At 41.9% G+C, this 20,613-nt stretch overlaps 1 protein-coding gene across 3 annotated transcripts; it reads right to left on the minus strand.

Moving 5' to 3' along the window:
* Positions 1-267: 267 nt before the first annotated feature.
* LOC148010841 (putative methyltransferase PMT12) lies at positions 268-19,177 on the minus strand. Of its 3 annotated transcripts, XM_087671937.1 has the most exons (10): positions 18,170-19,177; positions 15,065-15,214; positions 14,227-14,497; positions 14,064-14,156; positions 13,889-13,976; positions 5,087-5,335; positions 2,772-2,900; positions 2,596-2,670; positions 2,360-2,520; positions 268-392 (listed from the first exon to the last, which is right to left on the minus strand). In XM_087671937.1, exons 1-10 carry the CDS (start codon positions 19,094-19,096, stop codon positions 340-342), a joined length of 2,196 nt encoding a protein of 731 aa, XP_087528063.1. In that variant the 5' UTR covers positions 19,097-19,177; the 3' UTR covers positions 268-339. The 3 variants fall into 3 exon arrangements, with proteins under 3 accessions (XP_087528063.1, XP_087528064.1, XP_087528062.1); XM_087671938.1 differs by lacking the exon at positions 2,360-2,520 and having other exon boundaries at positions 323-392; XM_087671936.1 differs by lacking the exon at positions 268-392 and having other exon boundaries at positions 1,704-2,520.
* Positions 19,178-20,613: the final 1,436 nt, after the last annotated feature.

Raw genomic sequence — 20,613 nt, forward strand, 5'->3', positions numbered from 1 at the left:
ACTACTAAGCTAATAAGTGGTAAAAAGCTAAGGTCAAGTTTATATTTTCCAAAATTTCAATTCTCTTGAACTCGACTACATGTGCTCTCAATTGTTACCAAGTGAATGCATGCAAGTGATACGCTCAAGGTAACAACATTGAAACAACAAGTTGACAACTATTGAAGAACGAAAAGATTGAAGACAAGGATTCATGGATCCTTAATCTACCCCAAGGGTACAAAAAAAGACATTCAACATCACAGAGCTTACTTCGTTAAGCAAAAATCACTACAATTTTACCACCTCAAGCTCTTTACTATCCTAACAAGAAGTACAATGACCAACCTAGAATTCCAATCATCTCTCAAACATAGAGTTCCTCATCAACAATAGGTCTCCAACACCTAGACCTGCCAATTGACACATTATCATTATAAGCCTTCCAAACCCAAAAAAAATTTGAATCCCTCTTCTAAGGCTAAAAGCTCATTGTATGGAATTTTAATACCTTTAAAAAAAATTTAAAAGAGGAAATAAAAACAAAAATGCATGCATGATCATTGCATTGCACCTAGGGATCCTCAAATTAGGTGTGTCCACTCAGTGGCATCAATCAACTACCTCTATCAGTAATCCCCTTGCCCTTCTATATATTACCTCACGCTTGTTTAGGGCATATCAAGGATAGAACATACCTAGGGAGCATGTCTCACCTATAGTTAGACTTATCACCCAGAGTCACTTGCACTTTCCTTTTTCAATTACACTTCAATGCCATCACAATTGGTGACAAAAGCAAGGTGAAAAGGCACTGGAAGGAGAAATCATTCTCTTTCATCATTGCAAGCAGCTATAACTATTGAAGATCTTTACTCTTACACCATTTGGCAATGATACATCTTATCCAATATACTAATTGATGGCATCTTCACGACCTCCAAGTGCATTTCCCCTTAGCACTAAATATTTTTCCCACCTCTTGCATCCCCTTGCTTCCTTCATTGGCAATACCACTACAAGGAACTAGAATGGCTATCTTCTAACTAGATAAGTATACACATGCACTCACATAATATTTGCATCAAAATCTATGTAGGATTTGGGTCCTCAAGTGCGAGACAACACTCTAGGCTTCAAGTCATCTCCCAAACCACCAATATATGTATTGTGCACTGAAAGAAGACTAGCACTTTTCCATAGCGAGAGATCACACGAGGTTTTCCAATTGTATACTAGAGATTACAAGGATCGATGTGTCATCAACTCATCTTCAATGCTTATTCCACCCTCAACCCAACAATCTTTTCCTTCGACTCACCATTGAAACTTACCAAGAGAATCCCAAGAATACTAGAAATTTTAGCAAGCATGTCACCTACCATCACCTCGACCACTCGTTACCTTGTACTAAGAGGCTTCTATCATCAACTTGAAGGACTCCTCTAAGGACAACACTCAGCTGTCCTGAGCACCCACATCTTCAGTGCAAGTTGGGTCATGCCACCTACAAGAGAGTGCCATGAGACTAGCACTCGTCTAGGAGGGGTATTCTTAATTGCAAGTAGTGCACAAACTGGCATAAATAGAGTGTATTTTATCCATTCATGAAGTACCACGCGACTAGATCAGCATTGTGATTGATTCTCCGTCATCATTAAAGAGAACATACTGTTGCAACTTGGTTTCCCAAATAATGCATCTAAAACAGGTGCAACAGGCACCATTACCTGCCACATTGTGCTCAAACTCGCTGCAGTGCACATTAATTTTTGAGACTTGTAAATTCATGTTCAAAACGTCAGGTATTGACAAGAGAAGACATAAACTTGAACTTTCTCCATCTCTTTAACCATTATATGGACAAGCACCTTCAGGCTTCAACAGCTGATCAGACCAACATTTCTCCTCAAACAGTTGGCCTTAACAGGAAGGCCTTGTTCCCAAATGTACTATTTTCCCACCATAGTGCAGTCCCTACACCTATCTGAATGCTGTATAGACATCTCATCGGTTTTGGGGAGGGGACACTAGGATATGCTTGAGGCACCCAAATCTCCTCTCTGCACTTGAACATTCTTTCAGCCGCTCCTAGAATCTCTCTCTCATCCTATGATGTACTTGAAAAGGTACAGCAATTGAGACTAAATGGTCTTTAATTCCTCTCCTATGATGGAGAACTTTGACAGGAAAGGGATCTTTGCAAGTTCACAGCTTAAGCATGCCACTCTCTACAGGTACCGTAAGACAATACAGGTCTTGTCTTGGTGTCTGAACTGCTCGATGGTGGTTGAAACACTTAGTTTCTGCATCTATTGAGATCTATTCCTCATCTTGCGAGCATGAAAAGACTTTTGGCAGTGAAGCAGCTTATCTGTACCTTTAACTCCACTCTCGGTATCATGCACAGTAGTTTTCCAACTTAAAAGCTTCGCCAAAGCTTCAACCTCTGCAATGGTATCTTTTCTGTCACGTACCAGAGCATACCCACCTGGCCTCAGGAGGCGATCCATTTCCAACAAAATGTCACTCATATTGCACCTATATGTGAGAAAAGAGAATGATTGAGTATCCATCAAACTAGAAGAGGCCATTATTAGATGTCTGTGGTCATACCGATAACATGTGGAAAATAGCATAGAGGCATGTAGCATGTCAAATGTCCTTGGATATACATCTAGCGGTTTGCACCTGCCAGACGATAGAAACACAACAAGAACAAGAGATCCCGTCAGTCCAAAGGATCCCAATCAAAAGGCAAAGAAAATGAAAATTAAGCAGTTCTAGCTCACCAATCATGATAGATGCCCAACAGTCCACGGTCAAATACCACAGAAAGACGGTCGGGAGCAGTAACAGGTACTACATTTAAGACCCACCAGTGTTGAGATAGCTTATCAAGAGAGAGTGATGCTGCAAACCTGTGTAGAGCCCACATAGCACACCACAAAAGAAGAAGAATTTTATGTAAGATAGCAGAGAGATGTGCCCAAAGCATACATCAAAACATATGAACAGTTTACATGTGCAATTCCTATTCCATTTTCTACATGTCATTATCTGTTTCGCATTGCTCATGTAACTTTATATGTGCAATCCCTGTTCCATTTCCCGCATGCCATTGTCTGTTTGTTCCTCCCCCTCCCTCCTCTCTCTTTGTCTTTCAGCCACCATTGTGCAAAAATCTTATCGACCCATGGAGATCCAATACTCAGGTAGGACTGTGGTAGAACTTAAAGGTCAGATCCTGAGTATTTTGCAGATAAATGAAAAAAAATACAGGAGATTATCTTTTTCTACAGAGATATATCAAAGCCAAGAAAACTGACTAGGCTAAATTTTACAATCCTTTTAAAGAAATGACATAAGTGGATGAGGATTCAGTGGGTCAGGACAGCATGTGACTCTCAAGACAGCAGACTCCAATTTTTGCCAGACGACAGAAAAAGAGACATCATGTATGTCAATAGTTTAATTGACCCAAATGCTTCCATTAGTTGAGCACCAAGAACCACAATGACTCCCTCTGTGAAACTACTTGTTGCCTATACACTTCCTCATTGTAAAGACTCTTGAACTTAAACTCTTGTTCACACATACATGGTCTCCATGAGATTCATGCTTTTCAAGTAGCTCAGGCTCTTTTTCTTTGTCACCCTGGTCTGCTCTTCTAAGATAAATACATTAGATAATTATCTCTTGAGGATGGCTGCATGTCTGTTCATTTTAGGCCAGCCTTGGGCAATCTATCTAAACCTGGCAAGGGCATCCTGAGAGCTGTTTGCCAAATTTTCTAAGCCAGGGACACTCCCAAATGAACTGTCTGACAAGTGCTCCCCATCTGGAGCCTTTGGTAGAAAGATAATTCCATGCTAGCGAAGCCAGAGCTCAATGAGCTGTCAACCATCCTTAAATGGGCAGAGTCTATGCAAAACTCCCTCTAGGAGATGTCAACATATAACTTGTCTCCTCCAATGCTTGGGATGTCATGTGTAGCCAGTTGACCATGGGAAAGATCTTGGACCTGAACCATCACGTGTAGATTGCTGTTGGAGGTGAGCTTATTCAAAGAGAGTTACAACATTTGGAAGATCGTCAAAATGAAAGCATGTACTGATACGCATGTGGACAGGAAAAGGAGGAAAAGGAAATGGAAGAATGTGTGCAAGTTCCAGGATGAGAGGGAGATTGGAATTTCTTGTCACAAAGGAGGCCTCATCACTTGGTTTCCATTGTGTCTCAACAACAGACCAGCTGATATTTAGCTGCCTTCAAACCAATCCTCATGATCACATAAGGTTTAATTGCTCTTTAGCAAGGTAATCAAAAGCAGTCTTGTCTGATAATAAGACAGAGGGCATCGCTGCAATGTCTCAACTCCAGTCATCTCATTGACTGAACTCATCGTAGCCTGATTCTGCTTTCTCAGCAGGATAAACCCTAGGCTAACTGGCAAAATTTCCTACTCATACTGATTCAGAAATGTAGAGATTGCATCCAAGCTTTCTCAGGTTCTCTGAGAGCTCAGAGTTCTGGATTTTGACACTGCTGTCAAATCTTCTAAGTTCTATAGATGCATATTCAGGCTTTGTAGCCTATATATGGATCCTTGGTTACTGGTTCAGGCTTATATGCTTCTTGGCACTTCCTCACTAAACTCGTGCTCTTTTGCTAGCTTGGTTTTCTCTACCTTCAGGTTTGGGTATTCTCCTGGTCCTTCAGAGCACTAGGTGTAATGATGCAACTGGCATGCCTTTTTGTGGTCAGGGTTGCATGATAATGCTAACATCAATCGGGCTATGGCAGTCACCACTAGGATATTCTATTAGCTACTATTATAGCACTGGTGAGGCCTTTCAATTTATCAAGGGGGCTGGTTTCTTGCTCACTTATACTATCGATGAGCCACATCATTGCTTGTTTCATGTCGTACAGTGGAAGCCTTGTACAACGCTCTGGAAAGGCATCTATGCCTAGAAACTCTGTCATTGACTGTGCAAACTTAAAGCCAACCGGACTAGTTGGCATAAAATTATTTACCTGCAACCAAGAACTTAAAAGAAAGAAAAAGAAAACAAAAGGAGGAAATGGGAAACCAAATTCATACCCGCCATAGCCTGCATTCATGTCGATGACATTACGGATGTCTTTAATACGCGATGCCCCAAAAGTACTCAAATAGAAGGATGTCAAGTAACTCCAATAATTAAAGTCAGCCAAATACATTTCCTCTTTGGCGGATTGAATACCAGCCATTGGTATGCAATGCAGTCTCAAAGGTGGCACTGTCAGACGGATAGGCCATCTTTTTACAACTGCTTCAAAATCTGCTGTACACTGAGGTGATGCGAAATCCCTGCAAGAGCAGAGACACATCACACAATTACCATTGGTCCACTGGTTAAGAGCACGTGTTACTACATGTTGCAAAGAGAAAGTGAGAAATACAAATCACTATAAGCAGTAATCAATTACTTTTGGTTTAACTGGTTGAAAAGCATGTACAGCTATCTGCTGCAAAGAGAGACAAATCACTACAACTAGTAACACCTTAAAACAAGGACAATGACCATGTTTACAAAGAACTTTTCATGGAGCAAATGATATGGTGGAGTGTTACTACACACCAAATGAAAGAGCATACTTAAGCATGTAAATAACATGGTGCTTCTTTTTTTCTCTCTTTTTTTTTCGTGGGGGGGGGGGGGGTGCGCAGGGCGCATTTTACGAACCTTCATGGGAATTCAAGTCATAACCTCTCATGAGGCACAAAATGGCACAACAGAAAGGCGTATCAATAAGAAATCCTTTATATTCATGATATCAAAAGATACAACATTGAGGCACATCTCAGGACTACGCCCTCGTGATGCTGTACATGTGAGGGTTCACCACTGAGTATAGAGAATCACATGTAGAGTGAAAACCCAAGCAGAGCTCAGAGTCACTACTACTCCCTATATAGGTGTTTCTAGCTCCAACACCATGGTATGTATAGCTATAAAGCCCATAACCTTACACTCACACCCGCTTAATGGATTGCTATACTTAGCAATCTAAGAGTGGTTTTCTTGACACATTTCGGCGTCTTAACGCAGCTCATGCTATCAAGCTAGTCAGTGTCTGCCGGTTTAGAACTTGACGTATTAGCGGGGTCTAGCCTTTTCTATAAAGCTAGTCAATGTCTGCCGCACACTGACTTAGGGGTCTTAACATAGCTTATTCTATCAAGTTGGCCACGGTCTACCCCATCTAGACTTGGTTCTTTTTATTCTTTTGCATTCCAATCCACCCTTGACTCAATTACATTTGAGGAGTGGAGGTTTTATAGTCCTAACTTGATGTGGCTTGGTGCTTATGGCTTTGCATGCCAAGCTTTGTAGGCGCAATCCCAAGTTGTCGCGTTGTTGGAGTCAAGGCATGGTGTCACGTTTGTAGCCATGCTGTGCCACGCCTTAAAGGAGGCAATCCATTGAGTTGCTCCTTGTGCCATTCCTCCCTTTCTTCGTGCCATCGCCTTGGGCCTTGGGAACTTGGGTCTCTTTGGTCGTTTGCCAAGACGCTTTGCCCTCATCACCAAGTCAAGAACTTGGGTAAGGGATCTTTTTTGCTTGCCTTGAACTCAAACAAACTAGTTGATTCAGCTTGCTTTTTCACACGAAAGGTGCAGTCTTGGTGCATGGCACTTCTTAACCTCATTTGGAGTTAAAGTTATTGGGGAGGGGGGGGATGGACATCATACTTAGACCGGATTTTGGGTAGTGGAAGTAGAAGTAGTTATTGGGGTGATGCTCAGATATGGAGTACTTAGTGTGTCACAGATCCATAGGATCGGGATGACAACTTCTTGCACTGCTTGTGGCTTGAATACCAAGATCTCAATCTTTACCAACATTGAGTATAGTCCCAACGGGTTCCATAGTCCAAAGACATTCACCTTAAGAGTGAGTTGGAGAGTTCTCCAAGACTAAACTAGCAAGGTTCCCTTCCATGGCACTAAGTTGCCTTGATCGGACTAAATTGAGAACACTCCCTCATGTTCTCCCTTATTTGAGGCTTTATCCTCTGACTCATTCTGTCCAAGCTTGTAAGGGTTTGCCTCTTCAGGCTCAAAGGCATAGCCAATGACTCCATTGTTGAAGTGCACTTGGTTCCTACTTTGATCCAAGTTGGCTGGGATGGGATGTGGCCTCGGATCGAAAGCTTGGTTTGCTTCATCCTTAGCCACGAGTTTAGCTTGGGGGTTTTGGAGGCATCTTCATTCTCATATCTCATCTTGGCTCTAGTGGCCTACCTCTATTTCTTGGCATTTGATTTCGTCTTATTCTTTGTCAAATTCCCATTCTCCTCATTCTCTATCTTTCCTTCTTTTCGGCCTACTTCACCTAGGTCTATCTTTTGCTCTTCTTCCTTCTTGTTCTTGCCAGAGTCTAAGTCATCTTCTATCTCTTCTTCTTTGGCCTTCATACCTTGGTCTATCCTTACTTGCTCTTCTTATTCTAGCCTATCTTCTTCCTTTGGCTTCCTAGCTCTCCATACTTGTTCTTCTAACTTGGCTCCTCTACCACTTTCTACTTGCTCAATCTTTTTCCTAACTTTCTTCTTCTTGTTTTCTTCTACTTGCTTTCCCATATCCTGCTCTAGCTGTTCTTTCTCTCCTAGCTTCTTCCTAGCTAACTCTACTTATTCTTCTATCTCTTTTCTTATTTCATCTTTTCCTTGATCTTCTTTGTGGCTCCATCTAATAAGTTTTTTTCCTCTTCTTTCCTATCATTTTCTTCTATCTCATCCCATATTTTCATGATTTTCTCCTTCAACTCTCTTCCTAGCCTATCATCATTGAACTTTGTGGGTTTGGTTGGTTGTTAGGGTTGGGGTTGTCGGGGTCGAGGTGTTCCAAGATCTAGGCTGAGCTCATCCTTGCCCTTCACTTCTTCCAAATTGTTGGGGTAGAGGTGTTCCAAGATCTGGGTTGAGCTTATCCTCTCCCTTTTCTTCTTCTTTCTCTTCTAACTCTTCATCTCTTTCTTCTCCTTCACCTATATCCTCATCTAAGTAGAACTGTTGGCTCCATGTAGCGGATGCCCTGCCCAAGGTGCTTTCGCCCTTCCATTCTCATCTTCTAAGTCTATCTCCTCATCTACTTCTTCATCATCCTCTTCATCAAAGGCATCTCGTGCCTCACAAGAGGGCGCCAACCTAGCCTCACCCTCAATCTCAATGGGTGAAGGTGTTCCAAAATCACGATCGAGCTCATTCTCCCCCTTCTCTTCTTCTAACACTGGTTCTTCTTTCAACTGGGCTGCAACCAATAGGTGGAAGGTTCATCCTTCTGACATGTCCACCTATCTTCCTCTTCTTGCTTGTATCCTAACTCCCTCATAACATTTTCTACCTTTGAATATACATCCATTCTCCATCCTTCTCCCTTCACATAATACTCTATCATTTCTTCTTCTTGAACTCCTTCAAGTTGGCATTCTTTGGGATAGGGATAGTCGGTGCAGGGGTATTCTCCTTCTGCGTGGTAGTCGATGAAAAAATCTTTGGGATAGTAGTATCCATCTCCTTCAAGAGGATGTTCATTGTCTGTAGGGTAGCCTTCTTGATAGTAGTTTTTAAGATAGTAGTCAAGGTAGTAGCAAACGGCTCCTTCTTGGGAACGAGGTATTCCAAGATCTTGGTTGAGGTCATCCTTTCCCTTGTTCTCATCTTCATCTTCATCTGACCATGACTCTTCTTCTTCTTTCACCGATTTCTTCTTTTCTTGGCTCCTCTATTCTTCTTTGGTTGGCTTCACTCCATTCTTCAACTCTTGGACCCTTTTGGCTCTCATCTGCTTCAAGTATGGTTCCGGCCACTCTTTGGCATCTTCAGATCCAAAGACAATCTCCCAGTTCCACCTCAACATGATTTCTTCTTGCAACTCCATGTTGAGGTCTCGGGCCATCTTTACTTGCCATAGGCTAGCTCTCTCTCATTTGATAGTCAACATCCTCCAAGTCTTCATCCAGCTCTTTAGCCTTCTCTTCGAGATTATGCAGCATATTCTTTCCTTTGTGAGTCATCTCCAGTGCTTTTATTGTCTTCTTTGTCTGCTCGATTAGTTTGAACCACAGCTCTTTCTTATTGTATGTGATTTTGAGCCAATGACATAGCTCATATTCCTCTTCAAAGAAAGTCTCCTTCCACAACTTTAGCTCTCTCTCCAAGTCATTTTTAAATGGTATGCCGCACGTCCCTATCACGGCACAACTCCCTCTCAACTTTGTTGGCACAACAAGATCTCTCCCAAATTTCAACAAGTAGCACACCCAGGGGGCATCACAACGTGGGGTGTCACGCCGTGTCGTGTCGCATTGTGTTGTGTCGAGATTGTCATGTCACATTGCACGATGTGTCATGGTAGGATCTCCTCCACATCCGTGAGCCTACTCCCCTCTTGAACGAGTATGCTCCGCATTAGAGTTGCTCTGATACGAAGTGTTACGAACCTTTAGGGGACTTCAAGTCATAACCTGTCATGAGGCACAAAATGGCAAAGTGAAAAGGCACACAAGATGTATCAATAAGGAATCCCTTGTATTCATGATATCGAAAGATACAACATTGAGGCACATCTCAGGACTACACCCTTATGACACTGCACATGTGAGGGTTCACCACTGAGTATCGGAAATCACATGTAGAGTGGAAACCAAGCAGAGCTCAAAGTCACTACTACTCCTTATATAGGTATTTCTGGCTACAACGCCCTGATATAGCTACAAAGCCCATACCCTTACAGGGGCGGGCACCAAAAAGTGATGATCAACATGATCTCTTATTTTTTGCCTTTACACCTTTGGACATAAAAGTCTGTGGATGACTTGGTGCAACCTATTAGATTCATACCATGGGAAACATCTAGGCTGAGTTTGGGTCTCCAAGAGTCCTAGCAAAATTTCACTACACCAAACAGATTGGTGGGGCATTTTATTGAATGTTGTCACATGACTGATTTACAAATTGGCTTTTTGCAAACTGTATGAGTGGAGCAGCACCCTTGGGTATACATTTTCAAGAATTTTGTTAAGGAGGCTGGTTTTTCCCATGGCAACAATAAAAATCAGGCATTTGTTAGCAATCATGTCATTTCCCATCTCTCCTCATGTTCACCTCTTGGTTGTAAGCCTCCATATAATTCAGACCCGGACGTTTGGAGCTTTGGCACCAATCATGTCTATCGTCTCTTTCATCCCAAGATGTTTGTCTTTGGCAGCCCCTTGGGTTATGGGCACTTTCCGTAGGTCTGCTCACCCAGTGTATGCTGCACACTTTTGTTTTGGCAGCTTTGCCCTTTTGTGACTTTCTCCTTGCTGGTCAGTCATTCTTCCTGGCAAGGGTTCCTCTTTCTCCCTTCTAGAGTTTCTAGCTCGTAGCTACTAGGCCTCAATTAATACATTATCATGCATTTTGGCCTACTTAAACCCACAAAGAGGCCCCAAAAGAATTATTTATGAAAAAATACATTATTTGGGACAATAGGACAAATCCCCAAAAATCCCCTATTAAAGGACATGTTGTGGGCATCCATCACCATCCCTCGTCATTAGCTCCATTCTACAACAGCCATCAGTGACCCTCACTCTCTCCAGTCAGCTGTTGCCCGTCATCTAGAGGTGCACCCAGCCTGTTTGCTGCTGCCAAAAGCTGTCCCCATCAATTGGTGCTGCTGCCCTACATCTAGAGGTCACCACCCTGCTGTCTCAGCTGCTGCCCACTTGTCCTGCCACATCATCATCAGCTCAGGTTTGCTGCAGCTTGCATTTCATGATTGCCGCATGCATTTTGTTGTTGCAGAGGACAGACAGCTGATTTCATCATCTTCGCCGTCATTTGCTGCTCGTAAGGCTGTGTTTCAGCCAGCAGACCTTGAATTTTGCTGTCTGGAGTCTATATCGACATCCTACTGAAATCAGCCTTCACACTTGCAAAGGGTAGTAATTAATTCTTGCAAAAGAACTTAAATGAACCCCATTTTCAACCATAAATCACTGCATACAAGGGGAGCTAGAACACTCTTGCTCAAAGGCAAAAGACACACGTTGGCCCTAAAGCTTGGTGCCCCTTGCAGTATTTCTTAAAGATTATTAGAGCCATTCAAACTGAGTATGAAGTATCTAATTTTTCTCTGAAACACTTAAGTTTCAGCCACTAGCAATCACTAACTAACTTCTTCTTGTACCTCCTCTTCACATGTTGAGCCACTAAAATTAGGGTTAGCACTAACCTCAAATTGGTGCATTAATCCCTATTGTATTCTCCTTAAAACAGCCCCAAACGACATCGATTGCTGATTACCAAAAATAAATGGCTTTATTTTCGAACAGTTACAGAAAAAATGCACCAAATCCTCTCCAATTAAGGTCAATTGTGGGCATCCCATTTATCCTTGATTCATTCATCATTCCAACCCTCAAACATCAACCCTTTGCCCTCACAGTGCTGCCCATACTGCATCTGGAGCTGTTGTTGGTCACCATTCAACTGCCGCCATCATTTCAGCCTACTACCAACTACTTGAAGGACATCATCATTGGTGGAGAGTTGCTGCCAGCTGCTGCCTAGCCTATTGTGGTCTTCAAGGAGCTGCCACCTCCTACCACCATCATCTCAACTGCTGCTAAGCTGTGTTTTCCTGCCGTACAGCTGTGTTTCCACTCTAGACAAGCTGCTCAGCTGACCATCACCACACATGCTGATTCGACCTGTTGATGTCATTATCACCAACCATACAGCTGTGTTTTTCAGCTGCCTGCCAGCATTTTGCTATCACTATCACTTCTAGCATCTGACAGTTCACTGATTGTCAAGGACTGCATGTTGCTCCCTCTGCTGCCATTGACATCATTATTCAGCCTTATGGACTGTTGCTATTTCATTTCAGGATCTGTCATAAGTACGACACACTCTCAGAGCTGTTCCCAATGTCTCTAGCACCACTTACCTCGTCCTCAGTCCTACATGAAGGTTTGAACTGCTACTTTATCATTTTCAGCATATTCATCCGTTCATCCGTTCATTCATTCATCTGAGCATTCTACATCTTGGGTTCCAATGTTTGTTGCACTTTCTACATTTAGTCTTCAGCCAAGAGGCTGTAACTGTGGAGGACGAGACCACTAGAGATGTGTTGCAGACAGATACATAGGATGTTGGGCTCTACAAGCTCACAGCCCTTGCAGCTATGTCTTCTTTGGCTCTTGGGCTACTTTGGCATGCACACTCTGTCAAACAAGAGAACTTATTGAGGGTCTTCCGGATTTCCCTCCATTACTACTTTGCGCCCCAGTTGTTTGAGGGACAAACAACATGACCAACCTTTTTCAAAGGCGGCTACTAGACGGACTCCTACACTGTTAGAGTTGGTGCATACAAACTTGTGCAGAGCTATGAGAACGGCCTCATTAGGGAAGGCCAAATACCTAATGCTGGAGGTTGATGAGTTTTCCAAATACATGTGGCCCTATTTTTTGGAGTTCAAGTCCAAGGCATTTTCCAGTTTCTATGAGTGGAGGTGTTTGTGGATAAGCAAATGGCCTGTAAGGTTTGAGGAGTTCAAGCCGATCTTGGAGGCGAGTTTTGTTCCAAGGAGTTTGATAGGTTTTGCAAGCAGCATGGGATCAAGATGGAGTTTTCTCATACGAGCACACCATTTGAGAATGGCGTGCTTGAGCAACAGAATTGGACCATGTTGGAGATGGCCCATTTGATGTTGGAGCATCAAGGACTTTCTCACACCCTTTGGGTGGAGCCAATCTCTACAGCCATGCAACAAGTCTCTGAATGTTGCTTTGAATGATTTGACTTCTTATCATGTGCTTTTGGCAAGAATACCATCTGTCACTCATTTTCGCGTCTTTGGATTCATTTGTGTCAATATCAAGGATGAAGGCTCCGTAAAGTCACCAAAGAGAGAGAGTGTGTGTTGTTGCAGTAAAATTAAGCCATACTATTAGGAAAGGAGCACATGCAAAAGTGATCAACTCTAAGGCAAGAAAAAAAAAATTGAAAAGATTGTTTCTTTTGTGTCCCTGCCAACCCATTACCTACAAGGATAATGGCACCAGAATGTTCCAACTAGGGAACAGCTGTTGAGAACAGGAGCTAGAAGAGCTTGGAACATTCCCTTGTATTGGAACATATTCCCTGCTCCTAACCATCAAGGAGCAGCATTCCCCTATTCCAAGCCAGCATTCCCTACATTCCATGTAGCTATGCATGATAGATGCAGTCTCTCGGAGTCTCATCTCATTACAAAAGGCCGTAGTAATTTCATTATCCAAACTCACTTCTGAATCTGAATCAAATATATATTTAAGGCTCTAAAGAACTAATGCTAAGCATCTAAAGGGCAAGCCAAGAAAGGATTACAATTAAGTATCAGGTGATACAAAAAAAGCCAGTAAATTTCATCTGAGCCGTCTAGTAGACCAACACACAACCTCTGGAGTAAAGACAATGATAGACTTTTCAGAAGGCAGAGAGGGAAGAAACTTTGAACTCTTCCAGAAACTAACTAAAGAGTCATGTGCAGTCACACAGGCATCAACCGTGAAAGCAGCCATAAGCACATGATGCACATCTACAAACAGAATAATCAGCCTAGTTTATAAGCAAAAGACAAGTGTAGTATCATGAGCTCTGTTCAACACACCCTCAGCCTAGTTTATAAGAAGAAGACAAGTGTAGCATCATCACCTCTGTTTAACACACTCTCAGCCTAGTTCATAGGAAAGTGTAATACCATCAACTCTGTTCAACACACTCTCAACATAACATAAAACAAGTTGGGGACTTTTCAGGAACCTCAATATTTCCTGTTCCACAAGCATAAGGATGAAGCAGGCAACGACATGAAACTCACTTTTTCCCCAAACCTTTTTGCCAAATCATAAGATCTCCTTCTCTTGCAGCTAATTCCCAGCTCATGTTAGCAGTCAGCCTCATGATGCCTAAGAAACAAAAGCACAGAGCTCTCAACCAAAAATTACTATAATCCTCAGTCACCTTTGACAATTATATAGAGAAAAGAAAGGCACCTGCCAGATCATTTTCATTGCTTGAGGAATTCACGAGAATGATGAAGCCCCCTGATCTGACCAGACGATCAGCTTGAACTAAAAGCAGCCCATCTGAAGATGACACCATCAATATGTAGCCAACTTTATGCTTTATATGCACTTCCACATCATGTACACTTACCATTTGCTAGCCAAGAAACACCACAGTCAGCACAGTGAAGTAGATCAAATGCTTGCTCAGGATATGGCAAATGGTAGGTACTGAATGTTTGTACTAGTCCTGGTAACCCTCGCTCCAAAAGCAATTGTACTCCATTTAAAGCTGATTCTTTTTCTGCAATTGTCAATGTAAGCACCTCTTGTTTCGCCAACTCAGCACTAAAGCTCCCGGTTCTACCATTGACATCTAGAACAACCCTTGTACGTTTTCCAAATTCCATTGAAGGAACAAGCTGCTCTCAAGGAATTATACAGTACACGCAAGAACTTCAATTTTACCATTGGTGTTAAACACCCCGCCCAACAAGATCAAAATAAGCATCAGGAATAATAGAACTTTTCCTGGAACAACTTACAGCTAATATTCAGTTTATGCACTTAATAGAAAGCAGGTTTAAAGGTAGACAAATATATCTAACGTGTTCTTCCAATGGTATGCTACTCAATTTCCAATGGTATGCTTTTCGGTTCCCAACCAGTAACTTCCCAAAGCTTTAGCACATTTTCTAATGTGTAACTTTCAAAGTACAATGATTTTGGAAGTAGCAAATGACTGAGTCACATGTCATATGCCAATTCAAAATGCATGACAAGCAGAACATACATGCACATTCTTCTGATAGACTTAAAGAAAATAGACCAACTTCAACGACCTTGATCATCTCGGATAAAGTCTAGAGGTAGCGTGTTAAACTGTGTAGTGCATACAACATTTGTGTGTTTCTTGCTCCAAGTTCAAAAATGAACACAAACAAAGCGAGAGATTTCTATCAAACGGTACAGAAGATTCAGGCATTCACCTTTTGAAGATTTTCAACATAAGCACCAATAGTCTGTCCAGGTTTAATACTCATTTCATAAAATCGGATGAAGCCCCTGTCATTCTTTACCAAAAGAGGTGCATCATTGCTCTTTAGCAAAGGCACCAACGGTATATTCTGAGCACTGACCTGCAAAAATAAGAGACCAAAATACAATAACATCTGCAAAAGTTTAGTATATGTTTACAGTTTGCTACAGTATATGGCATTGTTAACTTATTTATCTTTTTTATTGACCACTGACCTGCAAAATCAGAAAGAAGAAAAAATTGGCATTTCCCATTATATAGTACAGGTTTACAAATTACTAGAGTCTGCAACAATCTTGGTTATGTATTTATTTACTTGCTTGTATGCCCACGATGCAAGTTGAATGGAAATGTGCCTTCCAAAGCATTAGAGCATGAATAACAATAATCTTGGCACTTTGATATCCTCAATCGTTGATAAAAATGGCACATTTGAAATACTTAGCAGTTTTCTAGTTTCTCTGGATTCATATGTGCAAAAATTTAAGGCTTAACTCTCTTGAAAATGTATCTTGTCTTTTAATTTTGAAGATTGCCATAGTAATTAATATGCATGTTTGAGCACATGTCACACATGCTTAATCACACATTACTCAACAACATGCATCATGCACTAGTAATTGGTGCTTTCACATGCGGTAGAATCTTAACTACACTCACTGAAAGTTGAGATGTACACACATTGAAACTTTTTCTTTGTCATTACTGTTATGCATGCTCAAACTAAAGACAAGTCAGTATGTGCAAACATACCAAATCAGCTGTTCTAAAGAAAAGAGAGTATCTGGGGCTGTGCCATTAAAAGCTTTGTGGAAGAAGGCTCTGTTAGTTGATCCAGTTGGAGAGACTAACTCTGGACCTGAAAATTTCTGGCAGAGGATTTTTGAGTTGGTGAGTGCTACTCTTAGTTTTGCATTGGACTCAGAGGTGTTTCATTAGACTGAGAATTTGAGTAAGTAATCATCAAGGTCTGAGTGATTCTTCCGATCCTCATGTTGTATTTGTATCCAGTTGTCCCAATTATTCTTTTCAATTATATTTCTGTTTAATGGTTAAGAGGTGATGCAAGAAATTTGTCATACAATCTCTACCAAGTTGCACGTGCATAATTGCCCTTAGATGGTTGTTTTGATGGTCATAAAGTGGGATCCAATGATCGAACCAAACAAGTTAAGCTTTCTAGAAGTTGTTGGGATCCAATGATCGAACCAAACAAGTTAAGCTTTCTAGAAGTTGTTGGCCATTCTTTGTAGCTTGTCATTGTTTTCTTTGTTTTAGAGCTTCTCTATTATGTAAGAGGCATTTTCTTTATTAAAGCCTTAGGTCCAGACTTCAGGCTACTTAAAAGTAAACTTAGGGCACTCATCTGGCATACCACACTAGAAGTACATATATCAAGTGTGGTTATCAGTTGTAGAATGAAGGCAATGCTTCATGTTTGCCTGAACTGGTTGCCGTTTTTGGCCTTGCTCTTCACATAGTCTCCAACATCGGCTCAGCAAGGACTAGTCTCTAACCCAGGTCAGTCAGTGACACAACTCCAATTTTGTTATTTGACCCTAGCTCCACACTTGAGTTTTCACCCTAGCAATCTTCGTTCTCCCCTGCTGCATTGTGCATCCTAGAGTGCCCTTGACTCCCATAATCTGTGTTTTGCATCAGAATAGCATGGTGTGTTTAGTTCTCCGATGTCTTGAACTACAGTTCCAGTTAGGGCAGTACTCAATCAGTGGCTTTCACTCAAACAGTTGTGTGCAGTGGTGCCTTGCATTGCCTGTAGGATTCTAGCTACTAAGCATCTATCTTATCAAAGGTCTTGATTCATGGTGGTTACTTTATTGTTTCTATGCACGCACAGAGGATCTTCATTGAGGTTAGACCTTAACCAGATACATCATCCTTTTCAAGCACTAATAAAGCAATACTTTCATATTGAACAAGAGGCCCTTTAGCCATTTAGTCAGGCCCAATGTAGGGTCCTCTCTCCCTCGCTGCATTTGTACTGCAGATGGACCCTGGAAAAGCAGCAAAACTAAAGCTGAATCTGGAGACTCGGAGTTTCCAGAAGCAGCAAGAGGACCCTTGCTCTAGCAGAGCAACACACCACAACAGTTACATCAAGTAACTTTTTTAATGTATACTGATTCCATATCTCCAGGAAAAGACACTCACATGAAGGAAAGCTGCAACACAACCCAACTACTTCACCCAAAGCCATAGATCTAGCGACATGATCAGAGGAAAGAAGAAAAAAGACAAAGGGACGAAGACCCATCATCAGATGGTTGAAGCAAGCAATGCTGCAAACAGAGCTAGAGGCTAGCAATGAGGCAGAAAAAGAGTTCCAAGCATGTCTTGAAAGAAGCCAAAAGGACAGGCAGAAAATCTCACATTAGTGGGGACCCTCTTATTTGAGCTGAACAAGATGCAGCAATGCCGACACAACTTAAGAGAACAAAAAGCTCAATTACCTAAGACCCTCCCACCTCATCATTAGTGAACACAAGCAGAAATTCCTTCCCAGTCTTGTAATCCCTTGCATTGCAAGAGGCACAGAGAGAGAGAGAGAGAGGTATTTTTCAACAGGGGATCTTCCAGTGCTGACAGTGTTACAGCAGTTTAGTCATTTCCTATACTTGTGAGCCACATCACTAAGTGAGCATGGGGCAAATTTGGGAGCTCCATCCATTTTCCATATTCTTAACAGTCTGCAATTTTCAGTCGGCCCAGCCTTTGATGGGTTAACCCAATTTTGAAATCTTGCTCAATGCCCTCACTATCAATTCACACATATCCCTTGTAAGGGTGGTTGTACTTAAGCACTCATCCATGTACTGAGAATTTGTTCATGTGCCTTCAAAATCATGCTCTTGTATTCGCGGGTTCAAACGAAGCTTCCAATTTGGTTATCAGAATAATTCATCACCTCTCAAAAGCACTGCTACAACTAAAAAGTCCACCAAAGACCAAAAAGGCGCTGTGATGCAAAGATCTGACGTGGGGCAAAGTGGAGGTATGATAGAAACCAGCAGTATGAAATCATCACACTGCATACCTGGTCCCGAGACTGAGGCCATGGTGGTGGACGCATGTAATCACCAGGAATATCTACTATGCAATGCTGATCTCCAACTGCAGACTCACACGGCATGCTCTTTCCAGAGAAACTTTCCTCACATGAAATGAAGTCTCTCATAGAAGGAGGGCAAATAATATATTTGAACTTGTATGGTTTGTCTGGACTGTGTTCTTCCTTATAATCCAAGGATTCCCTGCTATCATCCAATACTTCAGCTAAGCCATCTTGAAGCTCAAATGAAGATCCCATGAGCAGCTGTGATACAGAGAAGCTCCCATCAAGAGCTAAAACATATGAGGTTCTGCCAATGTTGGAAGACAGATACCTCTGAGCAACCGATTTCTTCCTTTTACCGCATGCGGCACTACAAATTCCTGATGTAGGCTCCCTTGAACGGTCGATAGTTGGGTGCAGAGAGCCATACTCTGCTGTACCACCCACTTTTACTCCCTTCCTGACTAAAAAGGCCCCGAAGTGGGCTTCGGCCTTTCCACGGCCTATTGATAGCTGATCAGGCGAGCCATACTCTGTTGCGCGACCCAATTTTGCTGCTTTCCTGGCTAAGAAGGCTCTGATGAGGGCATCGGCCTTTCCTCGGCCTACCGATACCAGATCAGGCGATGGCTGATCGGGCCAGCTGCGTCCTCCTAGATGAGCGTGGGTGGCTGCTCCCCTTGTTACAGAAGAGTCACGATGCGGGTTCCTGTGTTTCTGATAGGAGAATCGAGGCCAGCTTGAGTTGCCTGTGTTGGTATAGAAGAGGATGCGTCCTGCATTGTGCAATTGATTGGGTAAGAAGCCATTTTGTTCTTCTTGGGAGGGACCATGCCTCTCGGAATGGCAGAGTACAGAACAGAGCATGAGCAGGGCAGAAGATAAGAGAAGGTTCTGGCACAGACCCATAGCATGGATGGATGCAAGGCTTGCTCTGGTGATGCAATTGGGGGGCAAGAACTGCTGGCCCCCTGCCCCTACCTATATCGATGAGGCCAGCACAAAACAAAAGAAAAGAGAGAGGAGGAAGCGTGGGAAGGGAAGTTTTTGAAGTGTGCAGCACTTTGTTATTAATTTCAAAAAATCATTTTTAAATGCGCAAGAATAACTACAATCATTTATGAGAAGAATAACTAACTGCCTCAGTGCCATCATCCGTGCATTTAGATAGAGAGTCACATGGATAGGGTGTTTGGATCCTAGGCATGGATGATGGGCCGTTTGGCCATTCCACATTGTTTACCAAATAAACATTTTTGATAATGTGCAGGCACAGAAAGTTGTATTTGCAAGCCAAAACGATACTAGGTATACAAAGTTTTAGTTTCGAGTAAGAGCTGGGTCGCGCCAGTGTTAATCGGGTGAGGGGGAGTTTAACACCACTCCCTGCTCTAACCCTCGGTTGCACCCAAAGTTAGCAAAGGGACTAGGGCTATCAAAACACCCCCCCCCAAACACCCACCCAGGTCTCCTCCTCCTAAAACATGAAAATATGCAATGCTATCACAAGTCTAGTGGGGTGAACCAATCCGAGATGATGACAAACTCATAATAGCTTTAAAATCAACTATCTAGCTACTCACAATTAAATGTACATCCAATCTCAAGCTAGCACTAGAGAAAAACCTTGAAAACTAAGGAGAGGGTTTTAAATTTTCAATTTTGACATCATTTTAGTTAAATCTTCAAAAAAAAAAACTACAAGTTGTTGAGGTTGAAGGTTTTGTATTAGCTCTAAAAAATGTTATTTGTGATCATTGCTCTAGTCAAGCAAGCATGTTAAGCCACATCTCACTAACATGGCAAGCACTCACACCCAAGTGGCCAAGGGGCTTGGCCCATCTCGATACTCAAAAAATGAACAACTATAATATCTTCTCACCACCTTGTCTTTTCACCCTCTATGAAAAATTAGTTATCTTGTGTATTAAAAATATTGAAATTTTAAACCTTCCACCGGGCAATTGGGCTTTTTTGCACCTGAGCCCTTTTGAATGTGGCACCATGACCCTTAAGAGACCTAACCCAACATACATGATTTTGTCATTCTCATAACTATAAACTTGCAAATTATAAATTTTTAATTTTCGTCATCAAATTTCTAAGCCTTTTATGTAAAATTTACCATTTGTTTTAGATTAAGCCTAGGTTTTTCATGAGCACTACAAGTTTAATGAGCTTTTCTGTTTCCTGTCTCATGGAGCATTTATGGTATGATCTTGGAGAGTTACTACTATGATGTGTAATCTTACAAACTTAAGATCAATCACATGAAAATCTCATGCAAACCCTTGTTGTCTTCCATGGAAATTTCCTTAAAACCAAGCTCCTAGTAAACAACAACTTTGATTGATTGTTGACAGAAATAGTTACCTTTTTAAGATGCCATTTTATCACTATTTGAATTATCTTCCTTTTAGAAAGAG

The sequence above is a fragment of the Lygodium microphyllum genome, chromosome 29 (genome assembly GCF_053477565.2).
Source record: "Lygodium microphyllum isolate KBCC chromosome 29, Lygodium_microphyllum_v1.1.10, whole genome shotgun sequence".
Taxonomy (NCBI): Eukaryota; Viridiplantae; Streptophyta; class Polypodiopsida; order Schizaeales; family Lygodiaceae; genus Lygodium; species Lygodium microphyllum.

What these genes read in the sequence shown, in the direction of transcription:
- LOC148010841 (XM_087671936.1), bottom strand. Translation starts at nt 19,096, where the DNA reads ATGGGTCTGTGCCAGAACCTTCTCTTATCTTCTGCCCTGCTCATGCTC. An exon ending in GGCCTCAGTCTCGGGACCAG is followed by an intron (nt 15,215 to 18,169) that starts GTATGCAGTGTG and finishes TTATTTTTGCAG; the next exon opens with GTCAGTGCTCAGAATATACC. An exon ending in CTATTTTCCACATGTTATCG is followed by an intron (nt 2,521 to 2,595) that starts GTATGACCACAG and finishes TCTCACATATAG; the next exon opens with GTGCAATATGAGTGACATTT.